Source organism: Aquarana catesbeiana, linkage group LG01 (assembly GCF_042186555.1).
Source record: "Aquarana catesbeiana isolate 2022-GZ linkage group LG01, ASM4218655v1, whole genome shotgun sequence".
Lineage (NCBI taxonomy): Eukaryota > Metazoa > Chordata > Amphibia > Anura > Ranidae > Aquarana > Aquarana catesbeiana.
The window spans coordinates 230,296,587-230,316,337 of NC_133324.1; the positions used below are offsets into that span (position 1 = coordinate 230,296,587).

A 19,751-nucleotide genomic window follows, 5' to 3' on the forward strand; every position below is an offset into this window, starting at 1 on the left:
CCCAGGACATACTTAACCCTTACACTGCCCCCTAGTGGTTAACCCCTTCACTGACAGTGTCATTTACACAGGAATCAGTGCATTTGTATAGCACTGAATCGCTGATCGCCGCCATTATTAGTTAAAAAAAAAAATTAATAACAAAAATGCCATAAAACTATCCACTATTTTGTAAACGCTATAACTTTTGTGCAAACCAATCAAACGCTTATTGCGATTTTTTTTTTACTAAAAATATGTAAAAGAATACGTATCAGCCTAAACTGAGGAAAAAAAATGTTTTTTTAAATATTTTTTGGGGATATTTATTATAGCAAAAAGCAAAATATAATGCGTTTTTTTCAAAATTGTCGCTATTTTTTTGTTTATAGCACAAAAAAATAAAAACTGCAGAGGCGATCAAATACCACCAAAAGAAAGCTCCATTTGTGGGGAAAAAGGATTTCAATTTTGTTTGGGATCCATGTCGCACGACCGCGCAATTGTCAGTTAAAGCGATGCAGTGCCGAATCGCAAAAAACGCTCTGGTCAGGAAGGGGGTAAATTCTTCCGGGGCTGAAGTGGTTAACAGAAGATAAGTCCAATTAGGACACCTGTAGACATTGGAGAACTTAGTGCTCCACAACCACACCTGTGTATCAAAGTAAAAATTTGACAAGGGTTCTCTATCCAAAACTAAAAACAGTTTTGGCTAGAGATACACTATTTTTTCTGGTTGGGACTCGGGAGTAGGATGATTGGTCCACTTTAACCTGCATCAACCATTTAGGTGAACAAAAAAAAACCTTTATGACTTTTACTGGCTTCACTGCTGTTTTAGTTTTTTTTGCTTCTGGATTTTTTTTTAACAGGTTCCATATTTGGCAGCTAATGATCAGATCTTTCCACTGTGCAGTACAGTAACAACCATCTACAACTCCAAAATAGTCCTCCTGCTTCTGAACATTTTATATCCACATCATCTATTTACTAAACTTTGCTAATTTTCCTGATTCTGTTACCATAACCTGCATCTTTTCTAAGCTGGGCTGCTGACTTCAGCAAGATCCATCTGTATACCACACTGCTACTGTGCAGGGAAAAGTGCTATAAATCAGCTTCTGAAAATGAGTGCAGTGTTTGCAGGAACATTAGCACAAGTGTTTGAGCATTAAGATGCATTGTTAGGGCAGACCACTCATTTAAACTTTTTTTTTTTTTTTTACAATGCAGCACAACACAAAATGGAGTATTTACATCTGTGGTACACAGGTGTCTATATATATATATATATATATATATATATATATATATATATATATATATATATATATATATATATATATATATATGTGCTTTGTTGTGCCTCTAGGAATAAATGACAGTGCACTGCAACACACATATACCCGTGCCCCAGAATTAAAAATGCATTACTGCAATGCAAAAGTGTGAATGTGCCCCAATTCCTTAAAAATAGCCTTACATTTAATGATATTATTTTGGCCCTCTTGTGTAAAAATGCACTCGGCAATATCAGACAAATTGTTTTCCTGCCGACCTCTATGACAGAAAATCAATGCCAAAGAACCTAGTACCAAATACAGCTCTGGCTGTGTGCAGTTTATGCACACCAAGGACAATTGCTTTGTTCATCCCTGTATGCCAAATATCAGGGGGTTAAAAAGATCTGCCGTGTTCAAAGTGTATTTAGTCAAAGTATCAAAGCTGATCTTCAGCTTTTAGTGAAAGCAGCATTAAACCCAAAAGCAAACATTTTATTGCAGCTTACCATTTCTTAAAGTAGTGGCTGCATTCATTTTCTTTTTTCTATTTTCATCATGTGATCCAGCCAGTAAGTCTGTTGTATTTGAAAAAAACAAGCTATCTAGTAGATTGTAGTTACAGGGATAAGACAAACCATTTACCACTAACAGGGAAGCTTACAATGATCAGCTTTGATTTATGTAAAACCTTTATCCCAAAAAGCACAGTATATTGCAACTGTTTGCTGGAGTTTGGCTTCGATTTGTTGGTGTATTTAAATCTGCTAGTACATCTAACCCTGCCCCATAGACTGACAATGCTGCTATCTCACAGGTGCCCCTGTGCTTCTTCATCCCGAGTGGGGACACTAATACAGGAGGTGTATTACTGGCCAGATCAGCGGGTGAAAAAAGCTTAAAAAAGAAAACCAATGCAGCCACCACATCTTATGATTGGTAATCAGCAAAATATAATATTTTTGGTTTGGGGTTTAATACTGCTTGACATTTAAATAGTCCATTTGGACCAGCTTGGTTCAAACAATCTATTATCTTCACTTAGAGCCCTTTCACAGCAGGCCGCCCATAGCGTCGGCGGTAAAATGCCGCTATTTTTAGCAGCGCTTTACCGTCGGATTAGCGGCGCATTTCGGCAGCTAGCTGGGTGCTTTTACCCCCCGCTAGCGGCCGAGAAAGGGTTAAAACAGCCCGCAACGCGCCTCAATAGCTGCGTTTTGCTGGCGGTATCCCAGCGCTGCCCCATTGATTTCAATGGGGAGCAGCGGTGGAGGAGCGGTAAACACACCGCTCCTTCACCGCTCCAAAGAAGCTGCTGGCAGGACTTTTCCTGACGTCCTGCCAGCGCAGCGCTCCGGTGTGAAAGCCCTTGGGCTTTCACACTGGAGACAATGCTGCAGCTGTTTGAGGGCAGATTGCAGGCGCTATTTTTAACGCTATAGCGCCTGCAAAACGCCCTCGGTGTGAAAGGGATCTAACAGATGCAATGGCTGGGAGCGCTGTATAAACTGTATGTAACCTTAGCTCAGGGAGCTTTCTGTTCATTCAAAGAATACAAAACTCCCTGTGAATGGCTGATCAGCGCTCACCCCAACTCGATTTTGTTCTGGGAGCTTCCCATCCCACTGCTGGAAGACAGTGCTGTATACTGTATGTAGCGGAGTCTACATACAGTTCATAGAGCGCTCACAGCCACTGCATCTGTTAATGAAGGCAATTATTTCTTTTGACCAAGCTGGTCCAAAAGAACTATTTACACTTCACTAAAAGCTGGAGATCAGCTTTAAGCATCATTGAAAGACACATATCAATGCAGCCGATGTAACATGCACCAAAACTGCTGAATGCTGGATGATATAACTTGTGGGTGCACGTGCTGGAGTTATATCATCAGTGGCTGTCTGATAGCCAAATAGGAGTGACATGGGACCTCGAAGAAGCATTGATAGCAGAGAGGGGATTTTAACTGTCATCACTGGAGAAGGGCACACCAGAAGGTAAGCGTGTCATAATGTACAAGTATGCTGAACATTATGGAAAGGGCCCGCCGCACAAAGAAATAGTAACATTTTACATTGAGTAGTGCACCACAGAATGCACTTCATGTCTCAAGCTGCTCTATTTGTGAACCTGGCCTGGAATTGAAATCTGTTTCCTGAGCATTATATCCATTAGATGTCAAGAAGCCTACGCCCCCCCCCCCCCCATAAAAAATAAAATAAAAATATGCCACAAACAAAAAAAAAAACCACCAGCACGCATTTTAAAATATTAGGGCGTTTTTATAAAGTAGTATGTACAACATTTACAAGTTTACAATTTAGGCAATTGAAAGGTATTTTCTTTGTCAAGAGAGGCTTTTATAGAGAAAATCTGGTCAAAACTTTAGAATCGATTTACCGTATAAATCTTTTCACCCAAGATTTACCCAACTTTTACCAAGGATTCGCATATTTTCTAACTTGGATTCAGTGTGAGAAAACATTTACATAATCAATCGACCCTTTAGAGTGTGGAAGGGTTACAGCTCTGTCAGGTTTTACCCCCATCTTTCTGTATGGGCAAGGAGAGAGAATTTAAAGGGTAACTCCATTTTCGTGGGAAAAAATAAATAGCAAATAAAGAAAAAATAACATAGCATATACAATTGCGACACAAGTCATATTGTAATTGAATGTTACTAAAAAATTGTTTATTTTCTGTAAATTCCTTGCAACATATCTCCCTGGAGTTCTGTATGCAGAATGTGTACTAAACACACCCCAGAAACATAATTTCCTGCTTGTGTGATTGGCTCACCAATTTTCCCTGAAGTCTGCCTAAGATACAAGTCAGATTTCAGGCATCCCCTGCAACATAAATGTCACTTTTGGTGAGATACTTTCAATAGGAACACGTCTGAAGGGTTGCAGGCCCAGGAGATTTCCTCATTAGTGCCCTGCAGGTGCACAGCGATAGATAATTATGAAACCACTCCCATTAGACCCACTGAGCACAGGGGCACAGAGGAACAAACAAGGATTTCTTCAGAATAACAAAAAGGTAGGAATCTGCAACAAAGGTTGTTATAATATTTGCAATGTACAGAGATCACCCAGAGGGGAATTTTTTTTTTTCTCAAAGGTGGAGTTACGCTTTAAGTGTTGGAATACCTGGCAGGTTTTGCAGCAACAGCAAGTGAGGGAGAATCTCCCAAACAAGCACAATCTCCCAAACAAACAGCAAATTAAAAAAAAAAAAAAAACTCAAAGAGGTTCTAACCCTTCCTTACTCTAACCACAGATGCAGGAAGACAGAGGTACGACAATTTTCTACTGGCATAGTCTCAAACAATAAAAGCAATAAAAAAAAATAAAAAATGGTTAACATGACACTGCATCTTTACATTTTTTAAAAACGTGGCCATGTTCTTCAATTGAAGTCCTAAAAAATGTTGCATTATATAATTTTGATAAGAAACATTTAGGGGTGTATTTATAAAAAAAAAAAAAAAAAAATCACAAAGCTACTTGTACAGTAAATCTGTGTGTACATTTGTTCTGTGCGAATGCTGACTGAATCGAATGTTACTAGTCTACCGTCGCTAATAAAAACAGCATGAATAAGAAAAATACGTCCACTAGGTGAAGCAGACGATCATAGTAAATAAGTATTCATTTCCAATGACCAGCTCCATCTAGTGGCCATAATGCCTGGTTTATGCAGTTTTTATAGATGAAGATCATCCAACTTAGACAGAAAGTAGCCTAATAACAATCAGTTTTGCAGAAATTTTCATAGAAACAAGCATACACACAGTTTTGCAGGATGAATACCTTTGATTATCAACTGAACTCCACACAATGAGAGATTTCTTTTACTAGTGTGAAGATATGAACAAATACACAAAGAAGCCATTTGGGTCAAAGGATTCTAATTACCAGTTGGTCTTATGACATATGTCATGTCTGACCTTTATGGGAAACTTTACCTAAAATAACTTTTGTGTTCCATACAACATAATTTAACAACGAATCATTAAAAAGGTAGGCAGGCTTTTCAAAAAAGTCAAAAAGTTCATGGTAAATCATTCCCAAGGACAATCCATTATCCTGAAAACATTACCTTCTGCATAGCACTGCTGTTCCACAGAACTCTTGTATCTAGCAACAAGAGCAGAACAGCATTGTGTTTACAAGCGTGGCATGTCAGTGTATTTGTGATGGAAGGTAAAGCACATTCTTTATATATTAATATCATAACAGCTGGTTGAATTCTGAAGACCTATACAGTATACTCTTTATTACTGACAGGCTTGATATATGGCTCCATTAGATCTTTCAAGCTGTAAGAGTGCTGTAAAATCAAACAGCAACAATGTTCCTTGAAGCATCTGCTATTTTCACACATGGTCATAGGGGACAGCCAACCCAATGTTGTAGTTGTATCCGATCACCTCATTGTAGGAAGAACGACAAATAGGAAGGATACTCTCATAAGACCGCTGGTGCACAGAGAAGTCGTAGACATTAATAGTACCTCGGTGTCTGTAAGAAAAAGCAGAAGCAAACATATTTATACAACTTTGGTAGCGGTATAAAAGCTACATGTTTTTGTTTTGTATGAACTACAGATAAACATGTCAAGCTTTTGGATGACTCTAAAGCAAAGTGAAACACAGTAGTGTCACCAGAAGGAACTACAGAGTTTGCGAATACATGTTAGAAAAATGACAACTAGAACAAGCCAATGCATTACTCTTCTGCAATAGTTGTCAAATACAAGCATCAATGAGTCAAAAGGGTAACCATTAACGGTTCCATTGCAGGTGGTAAAGTTGCCCATGTATAGTGAAATTATGACAGGTCAGCTCCATTAACAAAAAAAAGATTATTATATATATATATATATATATATATATATATATATATATATATATATATATATATATATATATATATATACACATACATACATACATATACATAGATAGATATATAATATATATATCTATATAATTATATTATATATCTCTCTCTATATATAGATAGAGATATATAGAGTGATATATATATCTATCTATATATAGATATAGATATAGATATATCTATATATAGATATAGATATATCTATATATAGATATAGATATATCTATATCTAGATATAGATATATCTATATATAGATATATCTATATCTATATATAGATATAGATATATCTATATATAGATATATATATATATATATATATATTTTACTGTGCAAAAGTTTTAGGTAGGTCTGAAAAATGCTGTAAATTATGAATGCTTTCTGTTCAAAGATTTTATTTAAGTATATTAAAATGCGATAGAGAGCTATAAGTCAAGAAAAGACAAAGCATGCCAGATGCATGTCATCAGCAAATCTGGACCATGAAAACATAACTGGTAACAATTGCACAGATGTACAAAGTAAATATATCTAACACTGGAGGAAAGGCCTCAGTTGGAGCAGGCTAAAGTAGGCAAATACCATAGTCTAGACTTGGCGGAAGTAGCAACATCAAAGTCTAGAAAAGGAGGGGGCCTGCTCAATAGGAGGTGCTATCAGAAACTTCCAGTGATAAGGAAAAGGGAATTTAGAACTACTATTTGGTGTCGCTCCATGGAAAATCTTCCAATAATATCCCTGGGTGATACTGAGGCACCGTAAACAGTATCAGTCTAAGCCAGTATTCCCAGTGGAGAGTGTATAGTCCCAGAATGTAAGTAAAAAAAAATAAATAAATACTTTAATATGAAAAAGGGGGAGAGGCCATAGGGCATAAAGCAAACAGATCAGCCTAGAGAGGAAAGGAAAAAAAGAGTTTAGGTGCATCAGGGTGGGGGAAGTGGTGGAGGGGTTGGAAGGAAGAGGGAGACTCTAGAGAGGGCCAATGTCACTGAGGTAGACCTCAAATCGGTAGCAGGGGGGGAGGGTACAATTTAACTATCATGGAAGCAGAAGAGAGACATTGAAATCAAGAGGTAGATAGTGGGAAACACAGGGTCTCCACAACTTTTCGTAGGATGGCACTCTGTCCAGTATGACTGCCTCTGTTTTGGTGTGGACCATTGCTTGGGTGATTCTGTGTTTCATCAATTAAGAATGCTTTCAGGAATAAAAGTGTTAATAGTTTATTTTCATCTTCAAAGATTTTATTGAAGATCTAAGAATGAAACAGAGTTCAGATGACATAGCATTGAAACCAAAACACGATTAGGCGGAATAGCCTCATAAAGTACTAAGGAGGGTTACAAACAAAATGTGAAAAAAATGACAGAAAAAGGTGAGCATGCTCCATGCAAAGCTAGTAAAGGAACAATATAACGATGATAGGAGGTGCAGGTTAGAGCATGTTTCCCGGGTACTGTAGATCATACCAAACAAAGCTTGTGAGCATCCACGTACAGCTCCCTATAATAGGGTTTAAACAACTGTGGTGGGTGGTAACCCTAAGCAGGTTGGCTGCACTCAGCTGCGGGCGGCTGAGCATATCACGCTAATTTTGGTGGGCTGGTCTAGGAGGCTATTCCCATGGATAGGGTTGCCACATCATCCCTTTAATCCAGGACACACATTAATTACACAGGTTCTGTGGCTGATTAAGGTGGTAATTAAACTCACTTGGTGCCTTATCTGCATTAAATCAGCCTCAGAACCTGTGTAATTAATATGTGTCCTAGATTAAAGGGATGATGTGGCAACCCTACCCGTGGATGAAGGAAGACGCCAAAGTGTCATCCGTAAGAAAGGAAAGGAAGTGACCAGTTATAGTAAGGGGGAAAGAGAAAAGAATTAAAGAGTGAGAGAAGGAAAGGGTGGGGTCGCCGGGAGGGAAAGGAGAGAACTGGGGTAGTCTGGTGCCAATGGACAATTAAGGAGGAAAATAGTCCACCCAGGGTCGCCAGAGATGCTCATATTTGGAGACTATCGAGGACAACCGCTTCAACTTTGGCATGAATCATTGCCCTGGTGATTCTATGTTTGACTTCAAGGGTATGCAGGTTGGGGGTTTTCCAAGCCCTTGCAATTGTTTGCTTTGCAGCAGTGAAAACCTGCAGGAGCAACTTGACCTGAAAGTGGGATACCTCAGGGGGATTTATATTGAGCACGGCGATAGAGGGATCAGATTGGAGAGGCACGTTTACTAGGGTTTGAGATTATTTGAAAGATTTCTCTTTGGGCAGCTCCACCATATGTGAAGGTGGGTACCCCTTTCTGTGCAGCCTCAAAAGCATGTAGGTGGGTATGAAGACAAGTATTTTGAAATCTGAGCAGGGACCAAGTACCAGCCCATTAGCACTTTGTAGTTTGTTTCAGAGGCCACTACATTCTGAGAAGCAGATTTCGTAGCTAACCAGATATTTGACCAATCTTTAGCCTCGAAGTGGAGGTCTAAATCTGATTCCCACTTAGTGACATAGCGGAGGGAGGTTTGAGTAGGAGGGTCTAGTAACAGGGCATAAAGAAGGGAGATCACTCCTCGTGCATGGGGGTCCTTTTACCACGTATGTTCAAAGGAGGTCATGTCTGGTAGAGAGGGATCTGAACGCAAGCATTGAGTAAAAAAGTGTTTCAGTTGGAGGAAGCGAATATTTCAAAACTAGGGAGACCGTATGACTCGCATAACACAGGAAACGTCTTAAAAGCGTCGGGAGTGGTGAGCAAGTGGGCACAGATGAGGCCAGCGTTAGACCAACTGTGGAAGGAGGAAGGTGAGGACCACGCAGGAAAGAAGGCTGGGTTATGTAAGGACAGAAGGGGGTTGTGGGGGGATTGCAGTTTGCATTTAAATGTAAGCGTGTCCCATATCTGCAGGAAATGGCCTGTCACTGGATTCTTAACTGTTTTGCGGTCCTTTGGGCATATCCAGAGTAAGTTAGCCACCGAGAGTGGGTCACAATCTACTGACTCTAATGCCACCCACAGGGGGACCTCATGTGTAGCGTGATAATAGGTGAATTGGGCTGCTTGGTAATACTTGGTGAAGTGAGGTAGGCCTAGCCCACCCTGGAGTTTAGGGAGGTAAAAAATTACCTTGCAAACACGTGGTCTGATTTTGGACCATATGTAGGCAAGGGCTCTACGTTGCAAGATTTGAAGGAAGTATGCAGGGATAAGGATTGGCAGAACTTTGAAGAGGGAGTATCACCATTTTAACTACAGTAATATACTGTATGTCCCAGCCATGCTAGGATGGATGGGAGAACCTGTTGAAGTTGTGACACTAAAGAGGAAGGCAGGGAGACATTAAGAGCTTTGGATTTCTGGGGATTCACTACCAGTCCCGAGATAGCTGCGAATTTAGCTAGGATGGAGAGGAGGTTGGGGGGGGAGGAGGTCCTGTGGGGAAGTGAGAAACAAAAGGATATCATCTGCAAGCAGGCAGAGTTTATGATTATGGCCACCTATCTCTAGGCCTTTGATGTCGGGGTTAGCACAAATCTTTTGAGCGAGAGGTTCAATGGCTAGAGCAACCAAGAAGGGGGGATAAGGGGCAGCCCTGCCTTGTCCCACAACGCACATGAAAGGCTTCGGATTTAAAACCAGCGTATTTAAGGTGGCCTGAAGGGATGGAGTACAAAGAGGAGGTCCACATTAGGAAGTGAGGTCCAAAACCCCATTTGCGTAATACATATTGAAGATAAGGCCAGGAAAGGGTGTCAAAGGCCTTTCTGATATCTAAGAAAACAAAGCATGTAGGGATGTGGCGAGAGCGTGCTGTATGGGTCAACAGAACAGCCCTGCATACACTATCACCTGTTTGTCTTGTGGGGACAACTTGGTCTCTATGAATAAGGGAACCTATGATCATGTTCAGGCGGGCAGAAGGAATTTTGGTAAGCAACTTGATGTCTACATTCAGCAAGGAGAAAGGGCAAAAATTTGTCCAGGATGAGTTGTCTGATAGGGGTTAGGATATCATGGATATGGTTGCATTGAGGGAGTCCACGGAGAAAAAGCGACCCTTTAAGATGGAATTGAAGGCTTCAGATAGGAGAGGGGTGAGGGGGTCTATAAAGTGTTTATAAGCATGAAGTTGAAAAGCCATCTGGGCCTGGGCGTTTATTCTTATTTTATTTTAGTTTAGTTTATTTAAGAAATTTGATTGCATTTCGAATTTCAAGCTCAGTGATGGGTTGGTCCAGTTTCGCCTGCTGAGGGGCTGATAAAGATGGCAGTTGGAGGTTCGAGAAGAAGTCTGATGCACAGGATTCGTCTAAACTGGCGGAGGCCGAAGAAAGGACTGAAAGGTGTTTTTGAAAAGTCTCCAAGACCCTCACAGGGTTGCTAGGGTGGGTATCCTGGGAAGTTCTCAAGCGTATTGGTTTATGTGGGCGGTCTAGGTTACGAAGTGACAGGGTGGTGTCCAGTTTATTCGCCTTAATGTGAATATTATGCCTGGATCATCGGAAGGATTTCTCAGCTGACTTGGTTAAGAATAGATCTAGCTCAAGTTTAGCTTTATCTAGTGCTTGCCTGTGGGCAGGTGTAGGGTTATCCTGAAATGCAGAATGGGCCTGGTGGAAGGATGATTCTAGTGTCTAATAGAGAGCCTGGCGCTCTTTCTTGCAATGCGAGGCTAGACTGATGAAGGCCCCGCAGATAACCGGTTTATGGGCTTCCCAAATTTTTAGGGGGGTAACCTCGTCCGTAATATTATGTGAGACATAGTCTTTGATAGCTGCAGCTATATCAAATTTGTAGGAGGGATGCGTTAAGAGGTTATCGTTCAGGGACCAGGAACAGTCCTTTTGTTTGGGGATAGGGGATTCTATAGAGGAGAGGACAGCGCTTTGGTCCGACCATGGGATTGGAATAATTAGGGAGGCCAGTAGCGAGGGGGAGGAACAGACGAAAATGTGGTCTATACGTGAAAAGGTTTTTTGCGGGTGTGAATAATGGGTGTATTGCCTCTTAGAGGGGTTGCTTTCTCACCAGTAGTCCAGGAAAGTGTTGGTGCAGTAATTGGTGAAAGGTGAGCTTACCAGCTTAATTGGGCTTGTGGGGGGGGGTACCTCGTTTATGGGATTCAATTACTTGAAATTGGTGAGAGAAAAAGGCGGCCAGGTTGCGGTTGAGAGCATAGTAGGAGACTACCGCTACTTCTACATCTAGTAGGTGGCCTGTCAAGATGAGGTATCTACCGTCTGGGTCTTTGATCTCTGCTTGGAGTATGAAGGGCATTGAGCAATGGAAAGCTATCAGGACCCCACTACGTTTGACATTAGTGGAGGCTACATAGAACTGAGGGAAGGATGGAGCCCATGTATTTGGGTGTAAGCAGGTTCGTGAAATGAGTCTCCTGGAGGCAAACTACGTCTGCCTTATGGCACTTGTGGGGAGAGTTTACGCCCTGCACATTCAGGGAGGCCATAGTGGGAAGTGGACAAGGCACCAACTTGAGGGATGGCAACCAGATAGAAGCTTTACCCCCCGGCGAGGGGAATGGGGAGGGGACCGAGGATATAGAGAAGGGACCAGAGGGTGCAAGGTCAAAGAAGAGTGAATCCAACAAGAGAGGAGAAAAAGAAGAGAGACAGGATAATCATCTTGATTTCCATCTTGGCATGTCACAGGTATCTGCGCAGTGTCCTTAGTGACTGGTTGATGCCCTAGCTCCAAAAAGCGTGACACATTCTTTGTTGACAATTCTACTGTTCTTTGCTAAGAAACTAATAGTGCTTTTATGGAAAAAGTCTGCCCCTCCAACTATTTCAGCATGGAAGGCTATTGCCAACAAGGCCACCCCACTATATAAGGCTACTTACATTAGTAGAGGTACACTGCAAACGTTTGATGAGGTGTGGGGTAGTTGGATAAATAGTGCATCCACGGCTGTCTGATTAAGTGGCTATTTATGAGCTAAATATATATTGTTCTAATCACGTGTGGAAACGGGTTTAGGGATGTGGCAATTTGCTTATTCTTATCATTGGAGTGACGGTGGGCTCTTTCTTCAATACATATGTCAATGGTGCTGATATAATGCATAAAGGGAGTACATTTTGGTGGGGCCTTGCAATCTCGTTCTGATTTTCCTAGGTATGGATCTCGGAGTTGTACAATAAGCCAAATGCTGAAGAAGAGTATGTTGTAATATTGTGTGTGGCCCGTTGGGCTTTTGTTGTTTGTGTTCTTGTATTTGTAAGTGCAAAATTAATAAATAAAACTTTTCAAAAAAAAAAAAAAGGTACATGTGCAGAGGGGACCATGTTGTCTGCGGAGGGCCCGACAGAGGGGATTTCGTGGACAAGTGGGGGGCAACAGTGACAGCCAGCAGGAGGCTGGTCAGCCGCTAACAAAAGTGAAGTTTGCTTTTATATATATATATATATATATATATATATATATATATATATATATATATATATATATATATATATATATATATATATATATATATATATATATATATATATATATAGATGGTCAGACATCACCTTAAACAAAATTCAAATATGCATATAATCATATATCCAAAAAAGAAGGGCATGTGCAAAAAATATACTAGCAACAAAGGCTGCAATATGTTGTGCAACAATATTTTAGAAGGTTGTGAGTAATAGTCCATATAAGAACACCCGAGTATGATGTAAAAATCCAGTGAAGGTCCAGTTATATGGAAACATAAGTGCTTGGGTCCACCACCATAAATAGAGTGCCTGGCCGCTTACCAGAAACCCATGACCCCTCGTTACAAAGGGTCTGAGTAGGCTGTTAAATCCTGCTGCTCCGGACCACCATAAAGCCAAGATGGGAGCTGGAATGGGCCATCAGGGACTGTGGTACAGATGGATGGATCCACAGGTAAAAAATTTTGCCCTCAGCAGAGTGGTATAACCATAAAAAGAGAAGGGGAGGGCTGGTCTGTGTATCAGCCTCAAGGCCCTCAGCGGAGTGGTATAACCATAAAAAGAGAAGGGGAGGGCTGGTCTGTGTATCAGCCTCAAGGCAAAGTTTTTTTCCTGTGGATCCATCCATCCATCTGTACCACAGTCCCTGATGTCCCATTCCAGCTCCCATCTTGGCTTTATGGTGGTCTGGAGCAGCAGGATTTAACAGCCTATTCAGACCCTCTGGTAAGCGGCCAGGCACTCTATTTATGGTGGTGGACCCAAGCACTTATGTTTCCATATAACTGGACCTTCACTGGATTTTTACATCATACTCGGGTGTTCTTATATGGACTATTACTCACAACCTTCTAAAATAATGTTGCACAACATATTGCAGCCTTTGTTGCTAGTATATTTTTTGCACATGCCCTTCTTTTTTGGATATATGATTATATGCATATTGGAATTTTGTTTAAGGTGATGTCTGACCATCTTTACATTTATATTCACTGTGTTTTGTCAAAAGCGCGAGTCACCAGTTTATTATTGTTCACGTTATGTGTTTGTGTCACATATAGGATTTCGCAGCTTGTTTTTTTTATAATTTACTTATAATTACCTTTTTGATGCGCAGTTATTTTCACGTTTCTTTTGCTTGTATATAGAGCCAGGTCTTCCCAGCGAGGTTGAATGGGGAAATAAGCTTGGGGTAGGCATCAGCTAGTGGGTGGCTAGGGCAAAAGGGTAGGGGACAGGGGGAGTTGAACCCAAACAGGAGACAAGGGGGGGTAAATTGTAGGTGGTCAAGATTAAGTATCTGAGGGGTTCCCCCAGGTGCCTAATGAATAACATCAAGAGCATCACATTTCAAACAGCATAACTAAGCTTACAGCATAACTAAGCAGAAACCGGTATTAAGATGGGCGGGGGTGTGGGAGGGTAATAGGTGGTTGCTCCAGAGAATTGTAAGCCAAAAACTTAGTACAATAATTATTAACTGAGTAAAGTAGGTTATAACAGAGAACACGATTGAGACAGTATAGTTACGTCCCATTAAGAGTCTCGTGCTGGGAGTCAGGAACAGAATAGGGAAATTATTGTCCCACGAAAACATGAACATGAAGGCCTCCAGTGTCTCTGAGTGGGCTATAATGAGACCTAACAGCAGAAGGGTCAACAAAGAACCGAACCGACCCACGGAGGATCAGTTCGCCCAGTGGGGCAAAGGGGAAGACTGGAAACAGGATCCTCTTCATCCTCAGTCCATAGAGTCCAAATGAGCGTGGGACGGGGAAGCAAATCTGCAACGTTTCGAGGAAGTGGATGACGAGGTGGTTGCTTTCTGCGGCAAGTAGGAGGCCGAGCGTCAACAGTGACGTTGTGAAGCTGGGGTTGATGGAAGTCAGACACAAATCTTGGAGAAGGCCTCGGAGAATTTTGGCGCGCTGCTTGGAGAAGCTACGCCTTAGTGCGATAATGGAATTTGGCAATCTCACGCGGTGGGCCGTCTGGCTTCCGCGGAGTGAGGGCTCTGTGTATGCGGTCCATCTCAAGGCGTTCAATCAGAATGGATGGGGAAAGTTCCTGGAATAGGGCTGTGATGGTAGACTGGCAGTCAGCCACCGTTTCAGGGTTCCCCCTGATCCTAATATTGGAGCGCCTGGCCCGTTTTCACAATCTTATAGTTGTGCCTGCAGAGTTAGATTTTCCTCATGGAGCGCTTCAAGCTCGACCACGTGGTTGCTAACGTGGGTTTCCAGCTCATCAACTCTTTGCTCGAGGTCAGAGGTTCACTGGCCCAGCTCTCTGATTTCTTTGGAGGCGTTCAGTAATCTGGTCAGAAGTATGTTTGAGTGCACGGTGTAACATGCGCTCAAATTGTTGCAGAATATCTGGCTGCGACAAGTTAGGTTGGGAGGACAGAAGGGAGGCCAGGAGTTCTGTGTCAGACTCACCCTCATCTGAATGCTGCGGCTGCCTCTGCTTATGAGAGTGAGGCATGCCTGTATGAGAAGAGGCCCGCTGAGCCATCTTGGAGGAGGCCTGCACCAGCAACTCCCGGATATTCTTGCTCTTAAGCTTGGATTTGGAGCCGACCGTGACCATAATAGTTTATTTTTATCAATTACCAAAATGGAAAATAGATTATCAGAAGGGAAATTCAAATCAAATCAAATCCTGATCAAATCTCCAACTCCATTTGCAGAAATGCAGCCCCAACCTTGCAAGGAACCTCCACCATGCTTCACTGTTGCCTGCAGACACTCATTATGGTACCGCTCTCTGGCCCTTCATGAGCAAACTGCCTTTCACTAGGTTTTCGTGCATAGGACATGGAAACAAGGCTAAACAACTTAAAGTGATTGTAAAGCTTCACTTATTTTTTTTTGTTTAAATAACAAACATATCATACTTGCCTCCACTGTGCAGTTCGTTTTGCACAGAGTGGCCCCGAACATCGACTTCTGGGGTCCCAGGGCTCCTCTCTGCATCAGATAACCCCCTAGAAGAAGCGCTCTCTGGGGGGGTAAGATTACAGGATGCATTAAGTTGGAAAAAAAAACATGAGGGTTTACAACCCCTTTAACCATGTACGAAAACATAGGAACTGGGGTGCAGAAAAATGACAGCACGTGCTCTGTACTGATGAGTCAAAATTTGGAATATTTGACTGTAGCAGGAGGCAGTTTGTTCACTGAGGGGCTGGACAGAAGAACAATAATGAGTGTCTGCAGGCAACAGTGAAGCATGGTGGAGTGTCCTTGTAAGTTTGGGGCTGCATTTCTGCAAATGGAGTTGGAGATATAGTCAGGATTAATGGTATCCTAAATGCTAAGAAATATAGTCAGATATTTATCCATCATGCCATGCCATCAGAGGTGTGTGTGACTGGCCCTAATTTTTTTTACAGCAGGACAACAACCCCAAACATACAGCCAACGTCATTAGGAACCATCTTCAGTATAAAGAAGAACAAGGAGTCATGGAAGTGATGGTCTGGCCCCCATAGAGCCCTGATCTCAACATCTTGGATTACATGAAGAGACAGAAGGATTTGAGGCAGCCTACATCCACAGCAGATCTGAGGTTAATTCTCTGAGATGTTTGAAACAACCTACCTGCCGAGTTCCTTCAAAAACTGTGTGCAAGTGTACCTAGAACAATTGAAAATAAATATATACACACATATATATATCCACTGATAGAGTGGGTTACTCCTCTCGTATCCTGCATATTTTCTTGGAGAGGTGTCATGGTGGACTCCTAATTGATCCCCCAATATTTAATATTCAATAGAAAAAAGGAAGGGACACGATCTCCAATGCTAAAAAAAAAAACATTTTCTACTGAAATTTCTACATGAAAGAAATTAATAAATCCTAAACGTGCACCGTTTAAGAGATTCACCTTGCATGCAGCTAGTGACATTACTGGCACATGCGCTCTGAAGGTTCGGCATACCTTGCTGGAACTTAAGAGCTTTGCACCGGAACTGAGGGCTCCCGCACGCATGTGAGGAATGTTGTCACCATGGCTTAGGCCAATCACATAGCTGGATGGCACGAACCCGGAAGAAAGACAGGGGGAACATATCGGCCTTCTCATCGGTGACAGTACATCACTGGAGGGCTTCGTTCCAAGGTGAATATTTCATAATATGTTAGTATGTGATGCATACTAGCACATTATGCCATTGCCTTGTAGGGTTTGTTTTTTTTTAACAACATCCGCTGTTTACAACAGCTTTAATGTTTGTTTACAAACTGGTATGCTTCCTACCACAATTTTCGGTTGCAGCCTTACCTTCTATGAGCAGTAAGATCATCATCCATAATACTGGCTCCTCGGGGGTTCTTCTCATCAGGAATGTTTGCAGTGATCAGAGTTTGAGAATTGAACCAGATGTAACGGACAGGATGCCTGTAGAGAGATAACATGTCTCTATGGTTAAAAGCTTTACCATTTACAAAATGCAACAGATTTATATTTTACTGCATATCTCTAAATAGAAGCTGAGCTTTGAATCCTTTTTGCAAAAATGAAGGGAGATGTTTACCAAGTGTGACTATAGCCTGCATTTACCTTATGCAGTAAAATGGCACCATCTAGTGGTAAATCTATAAAATACAGACAAAAAATATAGAAACAAATACATTTAATGATCTAATCTGTAGCATTTCTTTCTGCTTAATAACGTGCCTTACTTGCTACATTAGTGCTCTGCAGCCAGAAATCCTGATAAATCGTGGTCTCAGTCCGGGCAACAGTTTTTGTGGGTTGTACAGGTGGAAAGAAGATGGCAGCATTTCTGCTACTTTGCCACCATGACCCTGAGAGTGCACTAGAGGAAGAACCCCCAAGGTTTTTCAGCCACCCATAAAAACAAACGCCAGCTTACTAACTTTCTGTATTTGCAAATCTTCCAGATCATGGGACGTGATTTTAGAAAACATTTTATTGTACTTTTAAAGTGTATTTTTTAAAAAATAATGTTTGTTTTGTATGGGAGTTTCTCTACTGAATGATATCTTTATTCTGATGCATTGAACTCAGCTTTAGCATTATACATAAAAACGACAACCCCCCCCCCCCCCAAAAAAAAACAAACAAAAGAAAACACAGAATAAATAATAAATAAATCATATAATATAAATATAAATAAATAATTATAATAACTCTGTAGTAGGGAATATTTAGAAAGGTTAGGTGTGCCTAAGCAACACCCTGAAAAATTTACTTTTGTCTAAAATTCCTCCTGAAAAATATTACTTCCTGGTATGGTGTCCTTAGATACTTTTGTGTCTTCAACCTAATATCTGTATATCTGCAGTATGAAAGCTAAGGCGCTTCTCCTATCGACTACTAGTTTTAGGTGATTTGGTGATGTCACTATTGTGCTCCTCACCTTTCCTTGCTTGACCTCTGACATGAGGTAGCAATACCCTGTCTCTACGAAGATGGTAGACACACACACAGTCACAATGCTGAACAAGGCATGGTAAGGGGATACTGGCGATTAGGCCTTTGCCATATTGCCTGCCTTTTTGGGGGATGCATTTCCAGAGTCCAGTTGCTCTTTATCACTGATAGAATTAACCGCTTCAGCGCCAGAAGATTTTACCCCCTTCCTGACCAGAGCACTTTTTGCGATTCGGCACTGCGTCGCTTTAACTGACAATTGCGCGGCCGTGCAGCGTGGCTCTCAAACAAAAAAAATCTTTTTTTCCCCACACATAGAGCTTTCTTTTGGTGGTATTTGATCACCTCTGCGATTTTTATTTTTTGCGCTATAAACAAAAGAGCGACAATTTTGAAAAAAACGCATTATTTTTTACATTTTGCTATGATAAATATCCCCCAAAAATATATAAAAAAAACATTTTTTTTCCTCAGTTTAGGCCGATCGTATTCTTCTACATATTTTTGGTAAAAAAAAAAAAAAAAAAAAATCGCAATAAGCGTGTATTAATTGGTTTGCGCAAAAGTTATAGCGTTTACAAAATAGGGGATAGTTTTATGGCATTTTTATTAATAATTTTTTTTTTTTTTTACTAATAATGGCGACGATAAACGAAAAAAGACCGCAAATTTTGAAAAAAAAAAAAATTCTACTTACCACTTTTTGAAAAGTAGACACCCCAAGGAATTTGCTGAGAGGCATGTTGAGCCCATTAAATATTAAAGTGTATGAAAAATGACAAAAAAAAATGAAATATATATTTTATTACACACTGAAATGATATAATGCTCACACATGCCATGGGTATATGTGGAATTAAATCCCAAAATACATTTGGCTGCTTCTCCGGAGTGTAGTACCTCATGTGTGAGACTTTTTGGGAGCGTACAGGTGTCGAAAACCAATCGCCGCCTTCAGGATTTCAAAGGGCGTAAATTGCTAATTTCACTTCCTCATCACAGTTTCGGAGGCCCTGAAATGCCAATATAGCACAAACCCCCCAAATTACCCCTTTTTGGAAAGTAGACACCCCAAGCTATTTGCTGAGAAGCATGTTGAGTCCATGAAATATTTTATGTTTTGCCACAAGTTTCTGGAAAATAACAAAAAATGTTTTGTGTTTTTTTTTTTTTTTTTTTTTTTTACACAAAGTTGTCACTTAAATGATATATTGCTCATACATGCCATGGGTATATGTGGAATTACACCCCAAAATACATTCTGCTGCTTCTCCTGAGTACGGGGATACCACATGCGAGAGGCTTTTCGGCAGTCTAGCCGTGCACAAGACCCCGAAAACCAATCTCCGCATTCAGGCTTTCTAAGGGTGTAAATTTCTCATTTCACTTCCTTACTACCTATCACAGTATCGGAGGCCATGAAATGCCCACACAACCCCCCCCCCCCTCCAAATTACCCCTTTTCGGAAGGCAGACACCCCAAGCTATTTACTGAGAGGCATGTTGAGTATTTTGCAGATCTCCCTTTCTGCCACAAAGTTTTGAAAATTGAAAAAAGAAAATAAAAAATACATTTTACTTTTCTTTCTTTATTTTCCAAAAAATGTATTTTCCTTTTCTTTATTTTCCAAAAAACTGTGGCAACAAATGAAATCTGCAAAAAACTCATCATGCCTCTTAGCCAAAGACCTTAGGGGTGTCTACTTTCCGAAAAGGGGTGATTTGGAGGGGTTT

General features: G+C 41.0%; 1 protein-coding gene across 1 annotated transcript in view; it reads right to left on the reverse strand.

The window, feature by feature from the left end:
- Nucleotides 1–3,518: 3,518 nt before the first annotated feature.
- The window catches only part of FBXW8 (F-box and WD repeat domain containing 8), a 211,775-nt gene continuing 195,542 nt past the window's right edge, over nucleotides 3,519–19,751 (reverse strand). Inside the window, exons 10-11 of the mRNA XM_073625799.1 lie at nucleotides 16,902–17,018; nucleotides 3,519–5,785 (exon numbers count right to left, since the gene is read on the reverse strand). Of these exons, the coding sequence (XP_073481900.1) occupies nucleotides 5,641–5,785; nucleotides 16,902–17,018 (262 nt within the window). The 3' untranslated portion in view covers nucleotides 3,519–5,640. The remainder of the gene's footprint in view (nucleotides 5,786–16,901; nucleotides 17,019–19,751) is intronic.